This window comes from Urocampus carinirostris, chromosome 2, assembly GCF_059441175.1.
Source record: "Urocampus carinirostris isolate Australia breed hairy pipefish chromosome 2, RoL_Ucar_1.0, whole genome shotgun sequence".
NCBI lineage: Eukaryota > Metazoa > Chordata > Actinopteri > Syngnathiformes > Syngnathidae > Urocampus > Urocampus carinirostris.
The window spans coordinates 61,571,949-61,599,936 of NC_142350.1; the positions used below are offsets into that span (position 1 = coordinate 61,571,949).

Sequence of the window (27,988 nt, forward strand, 5' to 3'; positions counted from 1 at the left end):
GGTCCACTCGTCCGTTCCTGATTTCGCTGTTTGTCTCCTGCAACGACCCGTTTGTTGACCCCGACCACGTTTTGATCTCCCGTCCCAGCTAACGACCCGTTTTTTTAACCCCGACAACGTTCTGATCTTTCGTCCCGACTAACGACCTGTTTTTCAGTCTAACTAAGCTACAAACTCCCCCTCCGGAAGATCCACTTTCGCATTCGGAACATGCATTGATCCCGTGAGCTGCTTGCTTCCCGCGTCCAGCAAGCACCGGATCGCTGGCGCTGTCTTTCCTCTATATTTCAATAAACTTGTGAGTAACGTTACGTATCTGGGTCCTCCTTCTGTTCTGGTCGTGTCAAGATTAAATTGAACACTGAAGGAGTGAACGAAACCGCAAGAGTGTTTTCAAAGTTAGATGCTAAAATATTTACCCTGCCTGATATTCACATCCAATAAAATGGTAAACATTGAAATAAAAAAAGTACAAGTGGTCGACTGAACATGCTCTCTGGACACCATTTAAATCAGAAAAATATATAAAATTACAAAATTAACTACAACATTGCCAAATTAAGTTTGAATCTTATAACAGTTTATCTGAGAAATTAAATTGAAATTGAAATTAAAAGATGGCTAGAATGTGCAACAAGTGCAAAGTAGTAAATGCAACAGTGTAGAACAGAGGTCTCCAACCTGGTGCCCGCAGGCACCAGGTTGCCCCCTAAGGACGCCTGAGGTGCCCGCAGACCTGTTCTGAAAAAAGCTAATTCGGAAAAGTCCAGCCAATCAATCTGGAGCTCATCACATTCAATTAATTATCCTTCATCCACTGTAACTCTGTTAAAGCCTACTAATCAAAATTAGAGTTTGAATGCAAAGAAATGCCAAATTAAAGGTGTATTAACATCATTATCACAGGCTGAAAGTAGGGTTTTTAGAAATAAAAGCTTGTGTGAAAAACGTCACGCATTTGGGTTCTCCTCCAATTCCGGTTCTTGACACATATCTTGTAATTTCAAACAACCGACGGCTTACTTTAAAGCCCCACATGGTCAATTATTAGGTGAAGATTTGTTATCAAGAGAATAGCAAAAGGGAGAAGTTTTAAAAAAACGTTTCAGAAAGGGTTGTCAGGGTAACAATAGAGTGCCTTGTTGTTTGCCATGAGTGCATGCATTTAACAAAGAGTAAAGAAAGTAATCATTTAAATTTAAACTTGATAGGGGGCCTTACTCACTCTCGTTTCAGTAAGGGTGTCAAAGATACATTTACTTTCACTTCACAGGGACTTTAAAAAGACTGACAAATAGTGAGGCTGACTTCGGAGTTTATTCTGAAAGCACTTTTTCTGCACACGGAATGAATTAGTCGAAAGCTCCAACAAGTGGCATTTTAAAATGTTAATCAACCCTCCGGGTAATGCATTAATGAGTGCGCCGCAATTCAAGTGCGGTTGCAAGGAAAAGTCTGGTTTCATCAAAATACAACATATTGCAAAAATATTGTAACATTTTACGTAATTAATACCATGCTTGTTCCAGTGTTATTATTTTCACAAAGGTAGTTTTTAAATAGCTGCGATTTTGGATCTTGTGAATGTCATATTGTCATGATTACTGATGTGACTAACCTGTGCCCGCTCATTTGGCGGTTCTGAATGGCTCCCTGTCACTATTTGAACCCAGTCCTGTAAGTCCCCTGTTGTCAGTCCGTCTGCGAACCTCTGTGTATACAAGGCTAGCCTTTTTCGACCCTGACTGCTATCCGTCCCATTTTTTGCTCCCGTTTGTCTCCGGCTACGACCCGTTTTGATCCTGACCACGTCTGCTCTACCGTCCCGGCTTACGGCCTCTTTTGGTCCCCATCTACGTCTACTCTCCCGTTATGGCTTACGACTCGTTTCCAACCCCGACCCGGCTTTGCTCTGCCAGTCCCGGCTACCGACCCGTTTTTCCGTCCCTGACACCACCATCGCTCGCTACGGAAGATCTACTTCAGTGTTCAGATCACAATCCGAGTACGAAAGCGACTTGCTTCCCGCGTCCAGCGAACACCGGATCGTGGGCATATATGTGTGGTTATATGACTTGAACATTCATGAAACTGATTCAAACATACATATGATTGAATAATAATGATAATAATGATTTAATATAATAATACCGTAAATTCCGGACTATAGAGCGCACCTGATTATAAGCCGCACCCACCACATTTTCAGAGGAAACCCGATTTTGTACATACACAAGCCGCACTTGTATATAAGCCGCATGCGCCCACGTTAGAAAATTGCAACACAAATATTAAATTGATCCAGACCCGACCTTAAGTCCCGCGGTTGATACTAAATTTCCTTCATTGAAGTACACAGTCCAAAAATCACACCCGGCAAAATAAACGGCAAATGATACCGGTACTTAAGGTTTGATGCAGACCTGCAGAGTCCGGGTACCTGTTGAAACTAATCCAAGGAAAAAAAGTCTATATTTCCAAAGGTAAGTGTGGGAAAAATATATATCCACTATTGTCCGCTCACCTTTACCCCACTTCCCGTCAGCCCGCGTTTGCTCCGCCCCTCTTTTTTAATTCGCAAAACATATCAGAATAAGTCTCTAAAATAAATACATTACAAAAATATACAGTTGCAAATACATATCATACATGGTTCCACATATTTACAAAGAAAGACACCGGTACACCGAGAGAGTTTTCAAAGCTTTAATAATAATAATATGACTTTCATCTCAAATCGTGACTGTGACAGGTAGCAACACGCTACTAGCAACACGCTCGCAAAACAGTAGACGGGTCTGTTATAAAAACATACCGTACTTTTAAGAATCACGGTAAACCGTCCTAATCTTCCTCCTTATAACTGACGCCATCAAAGTAGTCTTCCTCAGTATCATATAGACGTCGTCCCACGCTCCCTTGTTCCAAAACACGCTAGCATCACGCTCACAAAGTAAAGTTTGCGTGCAATAGCTCTGTTTCCTTCTTTATCCGATTGCTCGATTGCTTTAGCTTGAAAGCTGCGTCATGTGCCTTTCTTCTTGCAATTTGCATGATGAGGGTAAGTTTACGCTAATCTAATTTGCGCACAAGCTAAGAAGTTGCAGTCTTCCTCGGCGCATATATTCCACCGGTCTAAATCTTACCTTTTGTACTCGAGCGCCGCTGGCGGCCGTTAGAAAAATTACATAAATTGGCCGCATCACTGAATAAGCCGCTGGGTTGAACGTTTGGGGAAAAAAGTAGCGGCTTATAGTCCGGGATTTACGGTAAATAATTATTATTACAATTCTGAATATGTATGTCAAAAGTTTTTTTTAAATTAAATTTAAAATAAATTCTCTTCCTGGCCACTAGCAGTGTTGAGTTTATACAGAGAGTTGGTTCAGGTGTAAAACCGCATTTACTCAACTGTAAACAAACAGTTAACACACTCAATGCCAAGCACGAAATCTTTTTTTACCATTGTCTGTAAATAAATGTGTTGTGTTCACAAAATATCCCCCCGTCACTTATGACTAGAAAATGGAGGTAAGGAAAGATTACTAATGTAGGATGCGACTGAAAAACAAAGCTAAGTATTCAAAGTCGACATTCTTTTATTGATCTGGCCCCGGAGCCAAACTGAATTTGATATCCCTGGATTAAGTCAAGTCAAGTCATTTTTATTTGTATAGCCCTTAATCACAAAGAGTCTCACAGGGCTTCACAGGATTACGCAGACTATTTTTTCAGACTATTATTACAACATCCCCTGATCTGGAACCAACATGAGGGCAAGGAAAAACTCAAAAAACCTCAACATGAGGAAAATGAAGAAACCTTGAGAAGGGACCGCAAATGAGGTATCCAACTTTCAGGATTACCAGACAGCAGAGAATGTTGCAATCGGTGACAGTGTGTATTATTTTGATCACTAGATGCCGCTGTATGGTATGGTGCAACCGAAAACGAATGCTCAAAAGCACACGGAATAATACAAATTACAGAGACTCAAAGTGACCAAAGCGCACAATTTTACTTCTCATTTTTTTGCTCAGGCTTTGGGTATCTGTAGTATTTGGGTATCTGTAGCAGCAAGATGGTGGACAACACCAGTAATAATTATTTTAGTTTCCTTCCCGGTGAGGCTCATGTTATGTAAAATAAATGCTCATTTTTTGACCTACGAATATTTTTTTTAAATGTAGGTTTATATGGTGTCAATAACCAGAATAGGATCAGGACCCAAACGCGTGACGTTCTCACACAAGCCTTTTATTTGACGGGAAATGGGGAGTCATGCGCGTTAGGCAGCAGTCTGGTGTGAAATTATAGGAAGCCAGAGGCCGACGAGATTGATACCAATTGCCCGAGTAGATATCAGACAGATGGGGTCGATACCGGACAAGACGGGACAGACAGGATTGATAATGAAACAGGATATCAAAATGAAACAGGACAAACTAGACGGCAGCGAAAACTGGAGAGAATAATTAACAGGACAAAAATAAACGGGGGGCAGCACGGCGGCGCAGTGGTTAGCACGTGTGCGGCACAGTTCTGAGGTCGTGGGAACCTCCTGCGTGGGTTCAAATCCAGCTCCCGGCCTTACTGTGCGGAGTTTGTATGTTCTCCCCCTGCTTGTGTGGGTTTCCTCCGGGCACTCCGGTTTCCTCCCACATTCCAAAGACATGCATTTCAGGTAAATTGGCCTGTCCAAATTGTCCCTAGGTGTGACTGAGCGAGTGAGTTGTCTGTCCCCATGTGCCCTGCGATTGGCTGGCAACCAGTTCAGGGTGTCCCCTGCCCACTGCCCGATGATTGCTGGGATGGGCTCCAGCACCCTGCGACCCTACTGAGGATAAGCGGTGCAGCTGATGAGATGAGATGAGAAATAAACGGGAACAATACCGGACAGTAAATGCCAACAGGAAACAGGACAGAGTCAAAACCCACGTCTTGCGAGGCAGAGGTTCGTTGACGGGCAGCCCCGGTGCTGTGGAATGCTCTTTCCCCTGAGATTCGATCTGCAACCTCAGCAGAAATGTTTAAATCTAGGCTTAAAAAGACAATTCTATTCTATAGCATATGAATAACCTATACTTTATGTTGACAATATCTGTGTATTATTTGCCCTCATGTAGGTTTTAGATCAGGGGATGGTGTGATAATAGTCTGTGGTTTGCAATAATCTGTGGTCTGTGCAGCCCTTTGAGACACTTTGTGATTACAAATAAACATGACTTGACTTGACTTCCAGTGAGGCTCATATTATGTCAAATAAATGCTCATTTCTTGGCCTATGATAATTTTTGTAAATGCAGGTATATGTGGTAGTCTATGTATTTTTGCTTATTATTTAAATCATTATCTTTTTAGCACTAAGAGGTGCTAAATAATACAAACTATCCCCTTAAGGGTTCTGATAACATTGTATATTAGAGGTGAATAATTTACATTTTACTATTTATTAGTCTTTATATTGTATATATTTGCCAACTGAAATGCATGTGTAATTTTGTTGTAGCAATACAAAAAAAGGTGATTCTCATCTCATCTCATTAGTTACACCGCTTATCCTCAGTAGGGTCGCAGGGGGTGCTGGAGCCCATCCCAGCAATCATCGGGCAGTGGGCAGGGGACACCCTGAACTGGTTGCCAGCCAATCGCAGGGCACATGGGACAGACACCTCGCTCGCTCATTCACAGCTAGGGACAATTTGGACTGGTCAATCCACCTGAAATGCATGTCTTTGGAATGTGGGAGGAAACCGGAGTGCCCGGAGGAAACCCACGCAAGCACGGGGAGAGCATACAAACTCCGCACAGTGTGTCCGGTAGCTGGGTTTGAACCCACACAGGAGGTTCCCAAGACCATTCTTATAAATAGTTTTGTTTGTTTCATCGATAATTGTAATATAGACACATACTCATCTTGCTGACGCTCATTTTCCATGTTTTATTTAAATAATTGGATCCGATTTCATTACAATCTTCATTTCTTATTGTTTGCCATACCTCATTTCAGGCTCACTTGTATTAGTTTACTCTAAACAATAATGGAATACCAAATTAAACAGTTGCTCAAATCACATCAACTCAGTGCTCAGCCCTTGATGTATAAAAAGCGCATGTATGTTTACATTCAATTTTCTTCAATGTACTGCTGCACATATTTGTCAAATGCAGACAGAGTTGAGAGAGTGTGAAGGATTTATACGCTGAGAGAGGAAGCCTCTGCAGCAATAAATTGTCGTATGGTTGAATTATGGGCCTGTTATAAATCTCGTGGGCAAAAGTAATCACTGCCAGTGGGGGAGCCGGGACGGGAAGTAAGGACCCCTGCTGTTCATTCTGGGTCATGCAACACAAATGTCATTTTTCATCAGGATAAAAGACTTTTCAGCTTTTTGTAATATAAATGTATGAGGGTTGAGCGATGGATCAATGCAGGATACACACTGGCTTAGTCACAGTCATCAAGTGCAAAAATGTCATACATTAGAGGGAGCGAAAACACACTGTTAAAATGCTTGAAAAATACTTCTACCAATAAGATCTTTTTCTTCAGATCCAAGTTTCAAACACTGATGTGGACTGTGTCCTCAAAATCTGACACATTTGGAGCACTTGCTGCTGACAGTTCCCTATAAATCCCCAAAATGCAGCAGCAATATTTACAGTTCATTCGCTTGAGACAAGCTTGTCGGGCTGCATGGATGATTCTCCGACACTCCCAAATAAATTGCTCTTTATGGGTACATATTTTAGATAAGAACATTTTTCTCAAAGCCTCTTTTGACTTGTACTACTTTAACAGGGGTAACTTTTTTATGACCTCGGTACGAGTCATTCTGTAACACAATCTTCTCAGTTTACATCATTCAAGTATTGTTGCGTATACAGTGGTTTCTTGTATTCAGTGTTTAACTTTGTCCTCTTTTAACTTTACAATTTTGGTATTTTTATCCAAAATATTTGGATTTTCACATTATGAATATTATTGATACAATTAGTATGCAATATATTACTGTGCTGACTGCAGATGCAGAGCTAGTCATGCAATTCTAGTGCCTCATCAAAGAGGGTGATACTGAAACTAAGGATTCTGATTTGGCACACACTTCAACCCCAAACAATGGAATAAGTAATAGAATTAGCCAACAGCAAGTCAAGTCATCCAGTAATTTTGTTACTTGTGTGGAGTTTTTTCATACAAGAGTGTTATTTATCTATTGATGCTTTTATTCCAAAGAATCAGTATGTAATGTATTACTATGCTGAGCGTCTCCAGATATGGAGGGAGGCTCGCAATTCTCTTGCCTCATGACAGAGGGCGATAGTGATACCGATTTGGCGCACACCTCAGCACCAAACAATAGAATTGGTGATATCATTCACAAGCTAACAACAAGTCAAGTGAACCAGTATTTTTTTTTCTCCTTGCATAGACTTTTTTTCAAAATGAAAGATTACTGTAAAGTAGGCCTAAACGTATTTGCTCAAGGTGTGTATTTCTAATCAGTTTGATGTTCCTTTTGGCGTCTCTTAGTCTCCCTGTCTTTGTTTAAAGGTGTTGGTACTTTTCTAGGGGGGTGGTCTTTTGTCTTTGTCTCAAAATACCAGTACTTTTCCATGTCTTGTGATTTCAATAAAACACAGAGGCAGACGGGGGGGTGAGCGAGAGTGTGTGAGAGAGTGTGGACGAGCGAGTTGCTTGTCCTCTCTGCTTGCCTCCCTGGCTGAAGCTGGTTAAAAAACTTCTCTCTTGTCTCTTGCCTGGTGTATTTTCTACTGTTAGCCAACTTATAGCTCTCCCACCCTTCAATGGTCTGCTACTTAGACCCCACAATTACCTTTCAATTTATGTTTTTATTCTAAAAGAGAAGATAATAGACTTGACGTATAAGTTGAGGTAATACAATGAAACATTTTTTTTTTAACGCTACAGTTTATAAATAGTTTTTTTTTTGCTTTGCCAATGAAATGATGAAAAAGATGTAGGTTCATTAATTTGTAAAGCTAAATGTGCCTCACCAGACAAGAACCTCATCGCACGTCACAGAAATTTGCAATAGCTGAATGTTAACACATGTAAATTTCCATAAATGGGTTACATGATAACATTGCTCTCCCAATATTTGTGTGTTTCAAGCAATGGAGTGTCAGGCACTGACAGAGAACCAACAAACAAAGGCGAACTTGAGCATGCATTCCTTATCTTCCTAAAAAAAAACACATCTAACACTGAGCTGCATTACTCCGATAGCAGCTTACTGAATCATTTGTGAAAAACTTCCTGCGTCTCTTAGAATAGGTTTACAGCATTTTTACTGAAAAGGTAACTTGAGTTTGGAGTGTTGAGGTATGAGCATGATCACAGATTATACTAGACTCGTCAATCAAGGCACCACTGTACATGTTAATTTACTTTTCCAAAAGGTGTCACCTTCTTCCACTATTTGCCACATTATAAAACGATTTTAAAAATCTGTAGCAAGTGTCCCATTGAACTTGACTATGTAAAACGTATCTCTTCATTTCACTCTGTAAAGGTTAGCTTACCTTACTTTTTTCAGATTTCAGTCAAGTTGTTCTTAATGCTCTCAATGCATTATTATTTGCAGAATTGAAGTTCTTTCCATCCTTAGTTGTTTTGCAAATGTTTGCATGCATGGAAATCAGCATCTGTTAGATGGAAGCGTAAATGCTGACAGCGACCACACGGCCAAGCCACGCGGGGCTCAAAAGAGGTCCGGGTTGGGCCGAGTGGAGGATTCTGACGGATAGTCAAGAGGTAATGAGCTCTCTCGCTGTTTGCCTCCATCCCTTCGGTGCCTTAGCAGTTGGAACATATTCTGTGACAGCACATAGGATGGGGTCAGCATTAGACCTGAGAAAAAAACAGAAATGTTGATGTGAAATTTTTCCTTGTTGGAATAGAAATTTACCTGCCACACGTACCATTGTGGGAGAGATTCTTGTTGTCTTTGTCTGTAGCCTCCTCTTCTAACTGGGGGTATTCAAAGAAGTGTGTTGATTTCTATTAAAGCTCATTTTTTACATTGATTGGAAAAAAAACATGCACATGTTGTTGATTTCCAGCAGAAACCTCTAAAATTAATTTCAGTTTTATACATAATCTACTACAGGCGTGGGCTAACTACAGCCCACCAAGCTTGTTAATCTGGGCCGCCCAACAAAAATTGTAATAATAAAATAAAAAAGTACAGCGTCACACTAATAATTTTTCAGGGCCCAATTGAGATTTCTGCCTAAATCAGCTTCTCATAGAAAGCTGCACAAATGCCCACGTTGGTCATCCAATTATTCATTCATTCATTCATTATCTGCACCGCTTGTCCTCAGTAGGGCCACGGGGGTGCTGGAGCCCATCCCAGCTATCTTCGGGCAGTGGGCAGGTGGCACCCTGAATTGGTTGCCAGCCAATCACAGGATACACAGAGACAGACAACTCACTCGCTCATTCACACCAAGGGACAAGTTGGACCGGCCAATTAACCTGACATGCATGTTTTTGGAATGAGGGAGGAAACCGGAGTGCCCGGAGGAAACCCACGCAAGCACATGGAGAACATGCAAATTCCACACAGGAAGGTTCAATCTCATCACCTCAGAACTGTGCTGCACAAGCGCTAACCACTGCGCCGCCGTGCTGCCCTTATCCAACTATATTACAGAAAAAAAAGAATTCTGCCTAAGTCATAAACTTGACAAATTTTCTCTTAAGATATCCCTATATTCTCAAAATTCCTACAGTAAGACCTAGGAAATATGGTCAAAAACATATGAATTATGTTTATGGTCACACTCCAGTCCCCAGCGTTCTTTAGTGTAAGTCCCCACCTCATTTAAAAAAATATTGAGCATTTTTCTGTTCTTGCTATTTTATTTATTATTATTATTATTATATTGTATGTTGGTATGTATCAGATAAGTATTTAAAAGAATTAAAGGGACATGATGTAAAAATGTATTGAATAACATGCAAAGAAAACTTTATTCTTGTCATGATTACCGATTAGTATCACTTGTGCCCGCTCATTTGGCGCCAGGCTCTGCGGGCAACCTGATTGGTTCCCTGTCCTTTTTTAAGCCCAGTCCTGTCACTCTCCGGTTGTCAGTCCGTCAATGAACCTCTGCGCCCGCAAGACGTGGGTTTTGACTCTGTCCGGTTTCCTGTTGGGATTTCCTGTCCGGTATTGTTCCCGTCAATTTTGTCCTGTTTAATATCGGACTCCAGTTTCGTTCCCGTCTAGTTTGTCCTGTTTAATTTCGATATTCAGTTTTGATATCAATCCTGTCTGTCCCGTCCTGTCCGGTATCGACCCCATCAGTCTGATATCTGCTCGTGCTATTGGTATCGATCTCGTCGGCCTCTGGCTTCCTGTCATTCCACGCCAGACTGCTGCCTTACGTCTTCTGCCCGACGATCGCCGAATCACTGGCGTTTGCGTTAACATGCATGACTGCCCCATTTCCCGTAAAACAAAAGCCTGTGTGAGAAACGTCACGCATTTGGGTTCTCCCCCGTTAAGGTTCTTGACAATTCTGATCTAGCCCTCAATGCATGAGTATCAAATTTAAATATTACATGACTGAGGGCGGGGCAGAACGGCAACGCAGTGGTGAGCGCGTGTGCGGCACAGTTCTGAGGTCATGAGATTGAACCTTCATGTGTGGAGTTTGCATGTTCTCCCCGTGCTTGAGTGGGTTTCCTCCGGGCACTCCGTTTTTTTCCAAAAAACATGCATTTCAGGTTAGTTGGCCGGCCCAAATCGTCCCTCAGTGTGAATGAGCAAGTGAGTTGTCTTTGTCTGTGTGCCCTGCGACTGGCTGGCAACCGGTTCAGGGTGTCCCCTTCCCACTGCCTGAAGATAGCTGGGATGGGCTCCAGCACCCACTCGACCCTACTGAGGATAAGCGGTGCAGATAATGAATGAATGAATGGCTGAGGGCGGCACAGAGGATAAGTAGTTAGCATGTCAGCCACACAGTTCAGTGGTCCTAGGTTTAAATCTAGGTTGTCCATCCCAGGTCTACAGTATAAAAATACATGTGGCTCCTATTTTGAGGTAATGTACGGCCATAGACACGACTCCCGTAGGAGCAGTAACATTTTTCAGTATTCAAGATAGCACCAAAAACTGAACAGTCCATACCTCTTTTTTCCACTTAAGCTCACAGAAGACTCTCTCAAAGCATTCATGCATGTAGTTAAACTGGAGGGACATACAAAAAGAGGTGTAGAACGAAAAGTGAATCGACAGTTTTCCGAAAATCAAAAGACCAAAAGGAGATTTGGATTCTCACATAAGGTGTGAATATCTTGACCCAACGCGGTTTCTTCTCGCCTCGCGCGTATTCGAAGCAAAAGGCCATGCCCTCTTCGTCAGTGTCCCACCTCTGCATTTCCTCCCATTTAAAGGAAATAACCTGGCCCTGAAAGCACACTTGATTTCGTGAAAACAGACACAAACTCACACAAAGAACAAAGCTTATGCCAAAAAAGCTGAACATGATTTCTTAATATTTATAATTCCACATGCATCATTCCCAAAAGAAAAACCTTAGCATTGAGACACTATATACAGTGGAACCTCGGTTTTCGAACGCCTCTCAGTTCGAACAAATCGGTGTTGGACCAAAAATTTTGAGAAATTCTTGCTTCGCTCTTAGGTCAAAAATTCGGAGTTCAAACGCCGGTAATGCGTGAGTGCGTGCGCTAGGGTGCGATGCTGAGCGGCGTACGGGTGAAGATCGAGCCCCCCCTTCCAATGAAGCGCTAGCCACTTGTGGTGCTAAATGACTTGTAAACGACCTGATTTTTTTATTTTTACACGTTCATGTTAGCGTAATGTTTCATACGGAAGATACCTCACTGTGAATGTGTAAAACTGGAGTGTCATGCCCAATTTCGATGTCACAATATGTTAACCCATTTTGTAACAATGACAATAAAGGTATATTCTATTCTATTCTATTCTATTCTATTCTATTACGACAACGCGAATGTACGATTAGCCCGGGTTAGCTTTATGTTTACATTAAACATTCATGGTAAACATTCAGGGTGTTGGAACGGATTAAAACGATTTACATTACTTTTATTGGGAAAAATGATTTCGGTGATTGAACAAATCGGTTCTCGAACAGGGTTCTGGAACGGATTATGGTTGAGAACCGAGGTTCCACTGTAATGGATTTACCATTTGAGAAAGTATATAAAACGACAGACACTGTATTATATTGACAGACTGTTTCTGATATTTTAGTTACTTAGCAACTAGATTAAAATATTTTGTGTGTATGATGCAAGGCAGTGAACCACTGCAGCATAACACTCAATAAAAAGATTTAGCTGAATAACCACAATGGCCATCTGTTGTACTGCCGTTCTATAACAATTTATGAACCTGTTAAAATATTGAATTATACCTTGTGTACACCATGGTCTGCCGATTATTTTTCAGTTTCCTGCAGCATATGCTACACGAATTTGCTCTTATAAATGTATTTTGTACATCGTGCAGCATTGTTTGATATCCAAATATGCAAACTAACTATTAACAATTTAGCAACTAACTTTTTGTTTATGCCATGATTATTGATTCCGGGCACCTGCGGCTGTCCCGTTGGCGCCAACAGCCGCGGGACCTGATTGGCTGTTGGACTCTTTTTAAACTCCCGTCTTCCGAAAGGAAGCCGCCAGACCGTCTGTGAACCTATGCTCTCAAGCTGTTGTACTCTCCGACATGCTCCTGCCCTGTTTTCCTGCCTGATACCTGTTGCCGACCTTTTTTGGACCCGTTTCTGCTTTTGCTCCTCCGTCCCGGCCATCGACCTGTTTTGCCCTGTTTCCTGCCTGATGATACCTGTTGCCCACCTATTTTCTGGACTCGTTTCTGTTTTGCTCCCCTGTGCTGGCCATCGACCTGTTTTCTCGCTGTCAACGACTACCCTCGCTCGACACGGAAGTGCCACTTCCACGTTCCTGCCATCTGCTACTCGTGACCGACGCTCATCGGATCGTGGATGGAAGCACTGCTCTCTTTCTTAATAAAAACTGAGTAAAACGAACGATATTGGGTCTCCGTTACTGGCTTGTGACAGTTTAAACTATCCCTAATGAAAACGATGATTTCTGTAAACAAACCAAAATAAAATAATAATAACAAAAAACAAATCTGATAAAAGTGTCACAGTTGCCATGGCGCCCAATTGGCCCCGCCCGTGTGGCGCCAGGAGCGGCTCGTTGACGGATTGGCTTCCCTTCTATTCAAGCTCAGTGCTCTCACCCTCCCTTTGTCATTCCGTCAACGAACCTCTGCCCCACAATACGTGGGTTTTGACTCTGACCGGTTTCCTGCCTGTGTTTGCTGTCTGGTATCGTTCCCGTCTATTTTTGTCCTGTTTATTATTCTCTCCAGTTTTCGTTCCAGTCTAGTTTGTCCTGTTTAATTTCGATATCCTGTTTCGAAATCAATCTTGTCTTTCCCGTCCTGTCCGGTATCGACCCCATCTGTCCGATATCTGCTCAGGCAATTGGAATCGATCTCGTCGGTCTCTGGCTTTTTGTCATTACACGCCAGACTCCTGCCTAACGTGCGTGACTCCCCATTTCCCGTAAAATAAAAGGCTCGTGTGAGAAACATCACGCGATTGGGTCTACCTCCTGTTCTGGACGTGACAAAAAGTAATACATCTAATTAAAACTTGTGTTCTTGATAGTATAAAGTAAATAAAAATTCAAATTAGCCCCTATTATCTTGGAAATCTTCTGTTCATGGCCCTTCTCTAATATTCTAAATATTTTATGAGAATATTCTTAGGAATATGTATCCAGTATTATAGATGATCGCTCTTGGAATTTTTTTGCAGCAAAAATAAAAATTTTTTTAGTTGAGTTGGATTGAGTATTTCTTATAAGAAACAATAACATCTTCTTTCAGTTTTTTTCCATGTTTGTTTATGACACAATAAAGAGATGCAATTGCCCTTGCCTGGAGTGTCCCCTCCTCAGTGCAAGCATGCAGCTCGAAGTGCTGAATGCTGATGGAGGCAATGACATGGCCTTTACGTCTCGAGTCGCACGGGCAGTGAGGGAAAAAGATTTCATTGTAACCCTCGCAGCCTCTCAAAATGCTCAAATACTGTGAGGGGGGAAAGGAGAAGACATTCAAGTTTCAACATGGCTTAAAAACAATTAGAAATTCGGACTTTTTCTGAGGCTTCAAACAGGACATTAGGTTTCCTTTCTTTTAGAAAGTGCCTATGGATTTCAAATTTAGAAGATCGACCAATTTGAGTGATCAGTTAATAATGTACAGTATTTATTTGTCTTTAAACACAAAAATGCAGAATCTAGTTAAGGATTCCGAGTGGCCGCTAAAAGTCTGATAAAACATTTTTTTAAAAGATATGACTTTCTTTGAAGAATAATTCATGCTTTTAAGCAGAACTTATGCACCATATTTTCCGGACTATAAGTCTAGTTATTTTTCATAGTTTGGCGTGGGGTGCGTGATGCGGTTGAGAAAATGGTCGGAACGCTTTTTTTCGGCCACTGTCATGTTGAGGTTTTTTGAGTTTTTCCTTGCCCTCATGTTGGTTCCAGATCAGGGGATGGTGTAATAATAGTCTGAAAAAATAGTCTGTGTAATAACCCGTGAAGCCCTTTGAGACTCTTTGTGATTAAGGGCTATACAAATAAAAAGGACTTGACTTGACTTTTTACCACAAAGGAGGACCTGTTGAAGCCCATCTTCCAAAAGTAAATTAAACTTAACTTTATTTAATCTTTTTAAAGCATATTATTTCATGAAATGTTTTTTTTTTAGTACAAAACAATACAGGTTACCTGTACAAGCCTTAAACATACTTATATAAACCTTAAACATACAAAATATTGCACTGAAGCAACTTACGAACAAATTCAACTTACGAAAGATCGTCCGGAACCTATTTCGTTCGTAAGGAGGTCTGTACACCGAAACCAACAAACCTTTTGATTGAGGCATTTGTTGAATTTGATTTTTTTAATCACTACTGTTCCAGATCAGGGGGTGGTGTAATAATAGTCTGAAATAATAGTCTGTCTAATAACCTGTGCAGCCTCTTTGTGATTAAGGGCTATACAAATAAAAATGACTTCACTTGACTTGCAGAACACAATGCACAGTACAGTATTTATTATACACATTGACGGCAAACTGCACTAATGAATATTCGTGTCCAAATACATGAGGTGATTAAAAGTTGGACCAGGCCAGGCTAGCAGGCCATAGACAAAATTACCAAGTCCATTTTAAGGGTGTGTCAGTCCTCCAGTCTGTAAACAATAAACTAGACAGACACTCCTTTGTGTTCACCACTGTTTAAAGTTACAATATATAAATGTAATAAGTTGTGAAAAAGGTGGACTGAAGAGCTATTGTAAAACTGCTACTGGGATGTGTCTATACTGTATACAGGAGACATACCAAAGACATATCTTTCTGTTCTGCAACCTTCTGCAGCTGGTAGGACTTGTGTTCTACTTTGATGAAACCATTCTTGACATCCTCAAGCGCCTGAAAAATTAAATAAATCCATTTAAAGAGGGGGATGAATAAAACACAATTAAAGCACACATGTGCCATGACAAAAACTACCACATAAAACACCAACCTGGTAAAAGAAGTAGCACACAGCGAGTTGGTTGTCACTGAGTAAGGTCTCCTCTTCTGTAGTAAAGAGCCACTTGCGCATTGTGAGGCAGGTTTCAGGGATAGCTGAGTTGTAGTTCTGCACGTACAATTTGTGGGGAAACTCGTTGGGGGCAAGCTTGCGTACTAATAAAAGAAAGTAGAAGAGCTTGAGAGAGCTGGCGGGTCCAAAATATCTCTCATTATGTATTGAGGCCATATTTGTTTTTGTTATTGGTTTTCTACGGGTCTAGAGATGATCTTTTTTCACTCTTGTATTATACACTCAATTTTTACTGTAAGTTCATTCTCCTTGAAGAACCTGTTGTGTTTGTTGTGTTGTGAACAGATACAGGACCCAATCGCGTGACGTTCTCACAAAAGTCTTTATTTTACGGGAAATGGGGAGTCATGCACGTTAGGAAGCCGGTCTGGTGTGGAGGGACAGGAAGCCAGACACCGACAGGATCGATAATGAATCAGGGTAACGAAAATAAACAGCGGAAACTAACAAACAGGACAAAAATAGACGGAAAACAAAACTGGAACCCGAAATTAAACAGGACAACAAGAAACGGGAACAATACTGGACTGGAGATAATCACAGGAAAACAGGACCAAGTCAGAACCCACGTCTTGTGGGGCAGAAGTTCGTTTGACGGGCTGACGTCAAGCTAAGCAAGAGAGCGCTTAGCTTTACATAAACAGAGAGTCCAATTGGGCACCATGGCAACCATGACACACACGGGCAGGACCAATTGGGCACAACGGCAACCGTGACACACACGGGCAGGACCAATTGGGCACAACGGCAACCGTGACCCACACGGGCACAGCCAAGCGGGCGCCATGGCAAGCATGACAGTATCTTAAATAAATATTTCAGTTGAGTGAAAGATAGAAAATTGTGATATTTAAATTTTGGGGGAAAATTTAGCCCACTTTTGCTAAAATAGAAATTGAAGGCTACTGGTGGTGGCTGAATATGTCATGATTACCGATGTGGTGTACCTGTGCCCGCTCCTTTGGCGCGAACTGCCTTGGACTCTGATTGGCCCCCTGTCCCGATTTAAAACCACTCCTTTCTGTCACCTGCTGTCAGTCCGTCTGCGGACCTCAGTTAACACTAGGCAAGCCTTTTTTCAACCCTGATTCCCACCTGTTTTTTGCTCCCGTCTGTCCCCCAGCTTCGACCCCTGTCCCGGATTTTGACCTCTTTTGTCCCCGACGATGTCCACTCTTCTATCCTGGCTTACGACTCGCTTACGACCCCGACCACGTTTTTGCTCTCCTGTCCCGGCTACTGACCCGTTTTCCCGTTCCCGACACCGCCATCGCTCGCCACGGAAGAGCCCCTTCCGCGTTCAGAGCGACCTGCTTCCCGCGTCCAGCAATCACAGGATGGTGGGCGCAACCCTTTCCCTTCTTCCAATAAAACTTGTGAGAAACGCAACGCAAGTGGGTCCTGTCTCCGTTCCGGTCCTGACAGAATAACATATAATGGAGATTTTTATACAGTATAAATTTATCTTTTTTGTCTCTTGAAAATTCAAGAGTACAGTCAGAGCCAGAAAGAATAGTTGCTTTATCTTTTTGGATATTTTTTTAAATGTATTTGTTAGGTTTTCAGTGAGTCTAACTTGGTTCACTAGGCTATATGCGTCATTTTAAAAAACATCAATATTCGAACAGTACAGCCCTTTTTATTCAGCCTTCTGTCCATTTGACTTTGACACCCATGCAAAAGAAGGATTGTCAAGGTTTCTTTTTAAAAGAGGGTAGAAAAGTAAATTATTAAGTTCTTAATAAAAAAAAATTACACACTGCAACTTCGGTAAGACTTACAATACATGTATGGCTAATACAAGTTTTATAAACGTTTTTATATCATCAAACGTAATATATTTTCTGCACCAAAGATTTTCATGATAAAAAAAAGCAGCTTTGGTTTAGGCAGAATGAAAAATTAAAACGGTTTAAGTGGAAGTTCAGTGTACAATTACAATCCATGCTCACAGAAAGTCTGGTTGATGACCTCAAACAGTGCAAAATAGCTAGCTGTTATGCCGTCCATTCCTAGTTTCATGACCAAAGCCTAAAAGAAAATGGGAAATTATTAGCAAATACAACTTGATCAAGATCAAGCCACTGGCAATAACAAACGACTTTGTTGTTACCTGATACACTTTGTCTGTGGTGGAATTTTTGCGAACACGCACATTGAGCGTGGTCTGATCAGGAAGGGCTATTCTCATGTCCACGTCCCACATGCCGTTGAAGTTCTTAATCATGGGAAGGAATCATTTGGTGAGGCAAAAAAAATGCACAGTTTTGCACAGTACTCACACACAGTCCTAATTTGTTTTTGTTTTTACCTCATCTGACTCTGACAGGAACTCCTGCATGATGTCACTTTCACCAATAACCCTTACGGAACACACTGCGGATAAATGGTATAAAAAGTGAGGTGAAACAGTAAATTTTTAAAATAGTTGGAAAAATGTATCAAAATGAGGCACTATCTCCCTCCACACCTCGCTCCAGATATTCTTCCAGGCCTCTGCGTCGGGCATCCAGCTGCTGCTCGGATAGAGAAAAAGGCCATTTCCCAGGCAGTTTGGGGAGAGAGAAGCTGGCAAATTCACTCTTCAGGTTTTGATGGAGTATTACAAACTCTCTGTAGCGTTTTGAACAAAGTTGCCTTCCTGCCATGTACACATTATAAACCTGGAGGGATAGAACTATTGTTATAACAGTTGGTAAACACTACAAAATGAGATACCTATAAAGCAAATTGCTCAAATGCAACTACCGTAAATTCCAGGCTATAAGCCGCTACTTTTTTCCCTAACTTTCAACCCTGTGGCTTATTCAGTGATGCGGCCAATTTATGTAATTCTTCTAACGGCCGCCAACGGCGCTCGAGTGTTGCTACCATCAACTGCCCTGTCACAGGCACAGTTTGGGATGAAATCTTTATTATTATTATTAAAGCTTTGAAAACTCTCTCGGTGTACCGTCTTTCTTTGGAAATATGTGTAACCCATGTATAATATGTATTTGCAACTGTATATTTTTGTAATGTATTTATTTTAGACACTTATTCTGATATGTTTTGCACGGATGAACGAAAAGTGAGGGGCGGAACAAACGCGGGGTGCCGAGTTTAAGTGGGGCCCGCTAAAGGTGAGGGACAAACAAGGAAAGAAGAGGGGGTAAAAAGTTGGTTAAAGAAAAAGGAGTTGCGTGAGTAAATGTGTTCATCTGATATATTTTTCCCACCCTTACCTTTGGAAATATGCACTTTTTTCCTTGAATTACTTTCAACGGGACCCGGAATCTGCAGGTCTGCATCAAACTTTAAGTACCGGTATCATTTTCCGTTCATTTTGCCGGCTGTGATTTTTGGACTGTGGACTTTAATGAAGGACATTTGGTTTCAATCGCGGGACTTGAAGTCGGGTTTGGGTTAAATTTGTGTTTGTGTTACATGTTTAAATGTGGCCGCATGCGGCTTATATACAGGTGCGGCTTGTGTATGTACAAAATCGGTTTTCCTCTTAAAATGTGGTGGGTGCGGCTTATAATCAGGTGCGCTCTATAGTCCGGAATTTATGGTAAATCTTCAATGGACGGCATCAACCAAAACATTGTAATGTCCGTTATCATCCTCTTTAGGACTCACCACAAATTTCTCCTGGTTGGTTTCAATGTGGTTGTAGCTGGGAATGGAAATGGGAACAGCCTGCTTTTCGGAGAAGTCGTAACAGGACTGGGCAAAGCCATCATCACTGATATCCAGACAGTCGGCTTCCTGAGGCGGGACTGAGAGCACAGTCAGAACCAGCTCACTCTCCCCTGCCCGGATCAAGTCCACCACTTGCTTGTGCGTGGCGCCTTCCACATTCACTCGGTTACTATTCAAAATGGAAAAAGAAAATGAGTCGTGCAAAGGAAAACAAGCTATTACTCAATTACTGTTTTGCTACTTCATTAAAATTCCCATTTTATACGCTTTTATATAAAAAAATGCAGGTGTTTGTGGCTCTTAAATGTTTTTATATCGATAGTGTTGAACACCTTTGTTCTACAACAGGGATTTAAATGTTGTAATTCCAGTATTTTTTGGGGCATTTGAAGGGGATACATTCAAACACATTAAGCCAGGGGGTCCCAAAGTTGAAGCCCAGGGGAAATTTGAGGCCCTCAGGATGACAGATTGAAGCCACTGTCTTGATGCAAATATTAGAGGGACAGTGAGTACTGTTTGACCACTAAATGTTGTTGTATTCTGTCGTGCAACCAACAAATTGTGCTCAAATTTACAAGTAAGAGTGACAATTACAGACACTCAAACTGACCATAAAGCACCATTTTTCTGTCTTTATCCAGATTTTTGTTTTTTGGGGGGTTAACAGTAGAAGCAAGAATAATTAATCTCCCTCAAGGTGAGGCTCACGTTAGATTTTTTTTGATATACCAAAATTTAAAAAGAGCACTTCTAAATGATAGTTCACGTATTCTTTCCAATTCATATATCAATATTCTTTTTTTTTATTAAAAAGTTTACCACTAGGAGGCACTGAATAATACACCCTGTCCCTTTAAGCGCAGCTCTCGCTTATTATTCATTATTTAATCACTGATTGATTGATTTAGTTTCATATGAATTTTAAATGTTTTTTTATTGTTATTTATTTTGAATCTTATTTTGTGTAGGAATTAAATAAATGATCGTTAAGAGGGGAATGGTATTTTTTACAGACTTTTTTGTAGAAAATCTGATTTGGCCCAACCCCATCAAGCCTCGGCGGCCCCCGGGTGAATTGAGTTTGAGACCCCTGCATTAAGGTGTTTCCTCATATTCTTAAGTCACTATTCTTCAACAACTCCAGTATGTCACAAAAGTGAGCGCACCTCTCACATTTCTGCAGAGATTTCATTATAATTTTTAATAGAACATCACTGAAGAAACATTTCTTCGACAGAATAAAAAGAGGTATGTCAACAAAGGCCATGGCTTACTGAAAAGATATCCTCTAGTTTGATGAGATAAGGATTACTATTTTTTGGCTCAGATTTTGTGAAGCATATGTGATGGCAACCAGGTGAGGAGTACAAACCTGTTTGTGTCATGCCTAAAGTCAAGCATGGTGTTGGGAATGTTATGGTTTAAAGCTGCATGAGTGCAACCGGAATGCATTTAATTAAGGGAAACACAAACTCAAGGATGAACTGTGGAAAAACTGGAGCAGAGAATGATCCCCGCCCTCCAGAAACTGGGTAGCAGGGTAATGTTTTAGCCTGACAATAACCTTAAATACACTTTAAGATTACAAAGGCTTTTCTAAAGGGGCTAAAGGTAAAGGGGATGGACTGGCCAAGGATGTCTCCAGATCTAAACCCAATAGAACATATTTGGGGCATCCTCAAGCTGAAGCTGGAGAAACACAAGATTTTGAATATCCCCCAGCTCAGTCATGTTGTCAAGGAGGAGTGAAAGAGGATTCCAGTGGCAATTTGTGAGACTGGTGAAATCCATGGCCAGGAGCATTGAAAATCATGGTGGCCACACAAAATCGGGAACTTTAACTTAAGGGTGTACTCCCTTTTGTTACCATGTGTTCAACTACTCATGGCTATATTTTGAGTTTTTGGAGGGGAAAAATAAATTTACACTTCTATATAAGCTTTACACAGACTACCTTTCATTAGGTCAAAGTGATGTTTCTTCATCCATCCATTATCTGCACCGCTTATCCTCAGTAGGGTCACGGGGGTGCTGGAGCCCATCCAAGCCATCTTCGGGCAGTGGGCAGGGCGACACCCTGAACCGGTTGCCAGCCAGTCGCAGGGCGACGTTTCTTCAGTGTTGTTCAGTTAAACATTATGTCAAAAATCTCAGCAGAAAAGTGAGGGGTGTACTGAATTTTATGACATACTGTATTTGTGCTCGGGTCAAGCCCCAAGATCTGTATCTAAGTTCGCTAATATAACATATAGCAGCCTCAAACCACTACTTAAAGTGGAGTGAAATGTTCCCACAGACTCTCAAGCAAAGCTTTTCAGAACACATTAAAGCTCAAGATGCAAAGCAATGTCTCTTCTTGGCTGACCCTCACATCACTCACCATACCAATATTATTTTTTCTGTCGGATTATATAACATATTTTGCACACAAAAAATGCTGTAGTGAGGACAAGTAATCAATCGTGCCTTAAATGTATATATAGAGCTAGGCTTAGGTGCCGATGTGCCTTCAGTTAATAGCAAAAAAACGGACTTATAGTGTTTTGTGCTGTAGCTTGGTAGTACCACTCATTTAACAGTAGTTGAGCAAGATGCCAAGTGGAAGAGGCACATATGTCTTTATAATTACTGTAATATCAGCATGAAAACATTCCTAGTGCAACTTGTGACTGACAGCTGATCTTATGTCAGCTGTTAATAATATCTCCCACGTCATTCTATATGGAGACAACAAATGAAGACTGAAGGTACAAATAAAAGACGTAGGCAGATCTAGTGACAAAAAACGTGGAACACCACAGACTTCTGACTTAGCACTTAGGCAGCACTTCTGTCTTGCAGTTTTACGGCTCCATAAGCACCTCATGCAATGACTTTGGTTGTGCAGCTTCAGCACTTTCCACTGTGTCATGAAGTTTGTTGTTCTGCATGTTTTCAGGAAAAGATTCATGTGATCAGTTGCCTTTTTCATATGACCAGTTACAAGATGTTAACAGTAACTGATTGGAACTGTAACATTCATCCATATTAGTAGAGGGCAGCATGTTACTATTTTTTTTCTTTTTTCCCCGATTGCCTGCTCATGGGGTGGTACAGGGAAACATAGAAAATAACTTGTTTTGTTGGATGAAACAGTCTGAGATTGTGCTATTAATATAATGAAATAGTTAAAGTAAAACATCTTGCACTTAATTTTGAAGATTTGTTATTTTCAAAATGAAAAGCTAAACAGAAAAAAAGTTAGAACTTTGTGAGACATTTCCCCCCACTTGTAAGCATACATTTTTTGCTTATTTTAGGTATTATTTTTGTTATTTTTCTCGTATTAAAACAAGTAACTTAGTATGTAATATATCCCGCGATCCTATTGAGGATAAGGAGTGCAAATAATGGATGGATTGATATGTAATATAACGAAACTTGGTAAAATAGGTTAAAATGTAATACAATCCCTACTTACATGAAAATTATTAACAACAATATTGATTTGAATAATAATAACTATCATAAAGACATACATTTTTAACCCTTTTTAACCCACTAGTACACTCTTCTATGAGTGGCATCAAATATTAATAGGGAGAAAAAATATAAAACACTAATGGCATCATGTCATAAACATGCTTTATGATACCTGAAATATGATATCAAATTCAAATATTCAAATATTTTGAAGAATAACAACCCGTGAGGGTCATTTTTAAACCAACTTATGCATCCATACTCTCAGGTCGAGAAATTGTCTTTTTTGTTCATAACATGAGCCTCAAACAAAGAGAGTTGACATGATTGTCCGTCATCTTGCTGCTGTGGGTAACCTAAAACCTCAAAAAGCTTGGCAAAAAAAAGAAGTAAAATGTTATGTTTTGTTCACTTTAGTGTTTCCATAGTTTGTACTCTTCCTTGTGCTTTTGAGAACTGTTTTTGGTTGCACTACATCCATATAGCCTTATAGCGGCACCCATCCATCCATAATCTGCACCGCTTATCCTCAATAGGGCCACGGGAGTGCTGGAACCCATCCCAGCCATCTTCGGTCAGTGGGCAGGAGACACCCTGAACTGGTTGCCAACCAGTCGCAGGGCACACAGAGACAGACAACTCACTCGCCCATTCACACCTATGGAAATCTGGACCGGCCAATTATTTTGACATGCATGTTTTTGGAATGTGGGAGGAAACGGGAGTAACCGGAGAAAACCCACGCAAAACGGGGAGAACATGCAAACTCAGCACAGGAAGGCTGGTAGCTGGATTTGATCCCATGACCTCAGAACTGTGCCACAGACACGCTAACCACCAGTGACATCTAGAGCTCAAATAATACACACTCTCCCTTTGAGCATAAAAAACTGAAACTGGAGCTAGGAATTAAGTTCTTTTGAAAATATTTTCAACAGTAGATAGATAGATAGATAGATAGATAGATAGATAGATAGATAGATAGATAGATAGATAGATAGATAGATGTCTAGATGTCTAGATGTCTAGATAGATAGATAGATAGATAGATAGATGGATAGATAGATACTTTATTCATTGCTGCAGGTAAATTCACACAAAAAAAGAGTTGATTCCTCGAATAAACGCATTTTTGTACGTTAAAACCTATATCCATAGGATAGAAAGTAATCCAAAGTGTAGTTGTTAAACTGGACACAAACACTGAAGATATAAGCAACAACAAAAACAATAAATCACAAAAATAGCGAAAATAACACGGGAGCTGCTGGAGTGGCTGCCATTCGCGACGGCGACAATACTCAGTATATCTCTTTTTTTCAGAAAAAGTAAGCCTTTGCTCAAAAATGTTTAAAAAACACTGGATTTACCAAATGATAAAATAATCAGTCTGAAACCATACACAAGCCCCCAGAAATAATGGGGTCACAAACTGCCAGGTTACTGCAAGCCAGCCCAAGCAGCGTGCAGATGCCACCCAATAAGATGGCAACTTTGCCAAAGAAAAGCCAATCAGGAATGACCGTTCCTGCCATCCTGCATAACTTGAATGCACAGATGATGCTGAAGCGGATGCTGCACACTCCTCTCTCTCCATAGCAACAGAGCCTAACATCAGCCACCAATCCCCTCACATTTTAGGAGCCTGGAAAGTCACGTTGGGTAATGCTGATGAGAGTGATGGGTTGAAAAAAAGGTTTGGATGATTGAAAATGGGGCAAAGGATTTACACATGTGAGGGATGAGATGGAACTAGTGTGACAAGAATTTATAATGAGAACCTGGCACAAACAACCAATTCACTACTCCGGTGGACACTGGCACTCACTGTCCGTCGCGTTGTTGTTGTTTTTTGGAGGAAATAAATATTCTTGAGTATTAGACTAAAATATGAAAACAAACCCACTTACACTTCTAAAATCCGGTCTCCTTTTAAAATCCCGGCTCTTTCTGCGGCACCTCCCGGCAGGACGGCGCTGACGTGCTGAAGCGGAGCGTACAGTTCCCCGTTGATGCTCCGGAGTTGCCCTCCTTCGCTAACTTGGCCGCGGACGTTGAAACCGTACCCAGAGTCCGACTTGACAATCCGGATAAGCCGAGGACCCGAAGTCGCGTCGGAGCCCGGGCTCCGGAAGCCGCCGCCGGCGTCCGGCGTCGTGTCGCCGGACCGGCTACCGTTACACGCCAATTGCGGAGGCAGTGGTAAACTAAAAGCGTGCCCCTGGACATCCGCCATTTGTTACGACGTTTGTGACATTAGTCCCATTTGAGGGGAAATGGGCGACTTTAAGTGACTAGCAGGAGGCTAATCAGCTGAGCTAGCTTAACCGTTAAACTGCCCGGGAGAGCGGAAATTGACGAAAGTAGCCGATGTCTGTCGGGAATGCGCTCAAGCGCGTTCACGTGAACTGGAGGAGACGCGGTTTATTTACCCATTTTCCATTTCATACTGTAGGAAAGCACCGGAAAAAGTATATAAATAACCAAAAAACAAGAACATTTTCACCATCAAACCGCGCAGCCACATTAAAAAAACGTTACAAAAACAAAAATTGAAAAAAAGATGAGGTCTCCATCAGTGACGTACGGCAAAGTTCGTGCTTGGTTCGGCAAAGTCAGATTAACAAATAGATGAATCTACATTATATTCAGGGTTGGGTAGGGTTACTTTAACTGGATTACTTTCAATTACTTTTGGATTACTCCAATACCAAAAAAGACAAAAGAAACTAAATATGAATAAAATGACTAATTTTTGTGCAGGCTAGGGGAGTAAAGGAATACAGTGGAACCTCGGTTCTCGACCATAATCCGTTCCAGAACCCTGTTCGAAAACCGAAAATCGTTTTTGCCATTAAAAGTAATGTAAAATCAATTTAATCCGTTCCAAACCCATGAACGTAAACATGAAGCTAACCCAGGCTAATCGTACGTTCGCGTTAGCGTAATCTTACGTACGAAGGATTACGCTAACATGAACGTGTAAAAATAAAAAGATCAGGTCGTTTACACGTCATTTAGCACCGGGATCTCCACAACAAGTGGTGAGCGGTTAAAGGATAAAGAAAATATTTATGAATAGGATTTCTTACCTTTGTGGTGGTCTGTAGAAGCCATTCTCTATTCCCTCCAAAGGAGGGAAACTCGCACATCTTCTTCATATTTTGCTATTATTTCTTTCTTAAATGCAATAGTTGTACGCACTACTCTTCTTTTTTTCTGTAGCAACTTTGCTGCTTGCACCGACCTTCTTCCGAGGCATAATTAGGGGTTAAAACACTCCGTTCACTGATATTAAAAACGAAAGCAAAAAGAAGTGCGCGGTCACGTGACAACAGTTCTTCACGAGGGGTGGGGGCAATCTACACGATCTACACCCGTACGCCGCTCAGCATCGCCCCTAGCGTACCGGCGTTCGAACTCCGATTTTTTGAACAAAAAGCGAAGCAAGAATTTCTCAAAAATTTTGGTCGAGAACCGATTTGTTCGAACTGAGAGGCGTTCGGAAACCGAGGTTCCACTGTACATGGAACGGCAAAAATGATGTTGGCAAGCTGTTTGGATTTATTTTCATTTTGTTTCTGTGGCATTTTATGTTAGTTTTGCCGGAGATCGAAGAGATCAAAGCCAGGAGAGAAAGCTTACCACGTGTTGTGAGTCATCATTTTATTTATATTTAGTTTCTTTTGTCTTTTATTAGCATATTTGGTATTGGAGTAATCCAAAAGTCATTGAAAGTAATCCAGTTAAAGTAACTCTACCCAACCCTGATTATATTCATTGTTTAACCAGCAGAGCAATAAAGCAATATCTAAACTGCCTAACATGCAAAAGGTCCCTGGTTCAAGACCGGGTGGAAACCTTTGTTGGCCTACAAAGAGATGGGCGCCACCAGGCTGTACTTGCCCAAGATTTGCAAGGACTAGCACAAAAGTTCATACAATAAGGAGGGAGAAAGCAAAATATGTTACAATTGTACCCAGTCTCCCCTTCTAACACTTTATTAATAAAATATTGTAATTCTACTGTTGTTACTGTCATGACCAAAACGGAATCAGGACCCAATTGCGTAACGTTTACCACCAGTTTTATTGAAAAAACAGAGGAAGGGTTGCGCCCAGGATCTGGTTTTCGCTGGACGCGGGAAGCAAGTCGCTCTCGCACTCCGATTGTGATCCGAACACGGAAGAGGATCTTCCGTAGTGCGCGATGGCGGTGTCAGGGACGGAAAAACAGGTCGCAAGCCGGGACGGGGAGGGCAAAAACGTGGTCAGGGTCGGAAACAAGTCGTAAGCCAGGACGGGAGAGTAGACATAGTCGGGATCAAAAATGGGTCATAAGCCGGGACGGGGGAGCAGACGTGGTCGGGATCAAAACAGGTCGTAGCCAGAAACAAACGGGAGCAAAAACGGGACCGGCGGGAGTCAGGGTCAAAAATGGCTTGCCTTGTATCAACAGAGGTTCGCAGACGGACTGCCAACAGGAGAGTGACAGGACTGGGTTTAAATAGGGACAGGGAGCCAATCAGAGCCCGCAGCCAAATCAGCGGGCACAGGTGATTCACATCGGTAATCATGACAGTTGCAGCATAATGGGTTACAGCGGTATTTTTGCTATGCTTATTTTTCTGAAGATCATAAATGATTATTTTCTGATTCCCGAATACTTCTGAATGACTCTCATTTTCGCATATATGACATTTCCTTCCTGGAGATAATCTCCATACCGTTTGTACTCATATCCGAGCAAAATTCAGATGTATTAAATAAAATACTGATACCAGGGGATCAGCTTAATGCGGATACTTGGTTGGTTGTCACCAGTAGTGAATGATAGATAGCAGGTAGGAAAGAAAGTGTGGCTTATATAGGAACTGTCAGGACCAGAACGGAGACAGGACCCACGTGCGTTGCATTTCTCACAAGTTTTATTGGAAGAAGGGAAAGGGTTGCGCCCACGATCCGGTGATTGCTGGACGCGGGAAGCAGGTCGCTCTGAACGCGGAAGTGGATCTTCCGTGAAGAGCAATGGCGGTGTCGGGAATGGCGAAAAAGGGTCAGTAGACAGGAGAGCAAAAACGTGGTCG

General features: G+C 41.4%; 1 protein-coding gene across 2 annotated transcripts; it reads right to left on the reverse strand.

Moving 5' to 3' along the window:
• Nucleotides 1–5,864: 5,864 nt before the first annotated feature.
• snx27b (sorting nexin 27b) lies at nucleotides 5,865–25,261 on the reverse strand. 2 transcript variants are annotated; one of them, XM_088327421.1, is made up of 13 exons: nucleotides 24,813–25,261; nucleotides 19,375–19,606; nucleotides 18,224–18,416; nucleotides 18,065–18,129; nucleotides 17,867–17,971; nucleotides 17,706–17,784; nucleotides 15,673–15,836; nucleotides 15,486–15,575; nucleotides 14,007–14,156; nucleotides 11,317–11,445; nucleotides 11,166–11,225; nucleotides 8,947–8,995; nucleotides 5,865–8,875 (listed from the first exon to the last, which is right to left on the reverse strand). In XM_088327421.1, the coding sequence occupies exons 1-13, from the start codon at nucleotides 25,136–25,138 to the stop codon at nucleotides 8,727–8,729; spliced, it is 1,791 nt and encodes a 596-aa protein (XP_088183547.1). In that variant the 5' UTR covers nucleotides 25,139–25,261; the 3' UTR covers nucleotides 5,865–8,726. The 2 variants fall into 2 exon arrangements, with proteins under 2 accessions (XP_088183547.1, XP_088183548.1); XM_088327422.1 differs by having other exon boundaries at nucleotides 5,865–8,840; nucleotides 8,934–8,995.
• Between the last annotated feature and the right edge of the window lie 2,727 nt (nucleotides 25,262–27,988).

What these genes read in the sequence shown, in the direction of transcription:
- snx27b (XM_088327421.1), bottom strand. Translation starts at nt 25,138, where the DNA reads ATGGCGGATGTCCAGGGGCACGCTTTTAGTTTACCACTGCCTCCGCAA. An exon ending in CCACAGACAAAGTGTATCAG is followed by an intron (nt 17,785 to 17,866) that starts GTAACAACAAAG and finishes ATTTTCTTTTAG; the next exon opens with GCTTTGGTCATGAAACTAGG. An exon ending in AACAGAAAGATATGTCTTTG is followed by an intron (nt 14,157 to 15,485) that starts GTATGTCTCCTG and finishes CCCCCCTCACAG; the next exon opens with TATTTGAGCATTTTGAGAGG.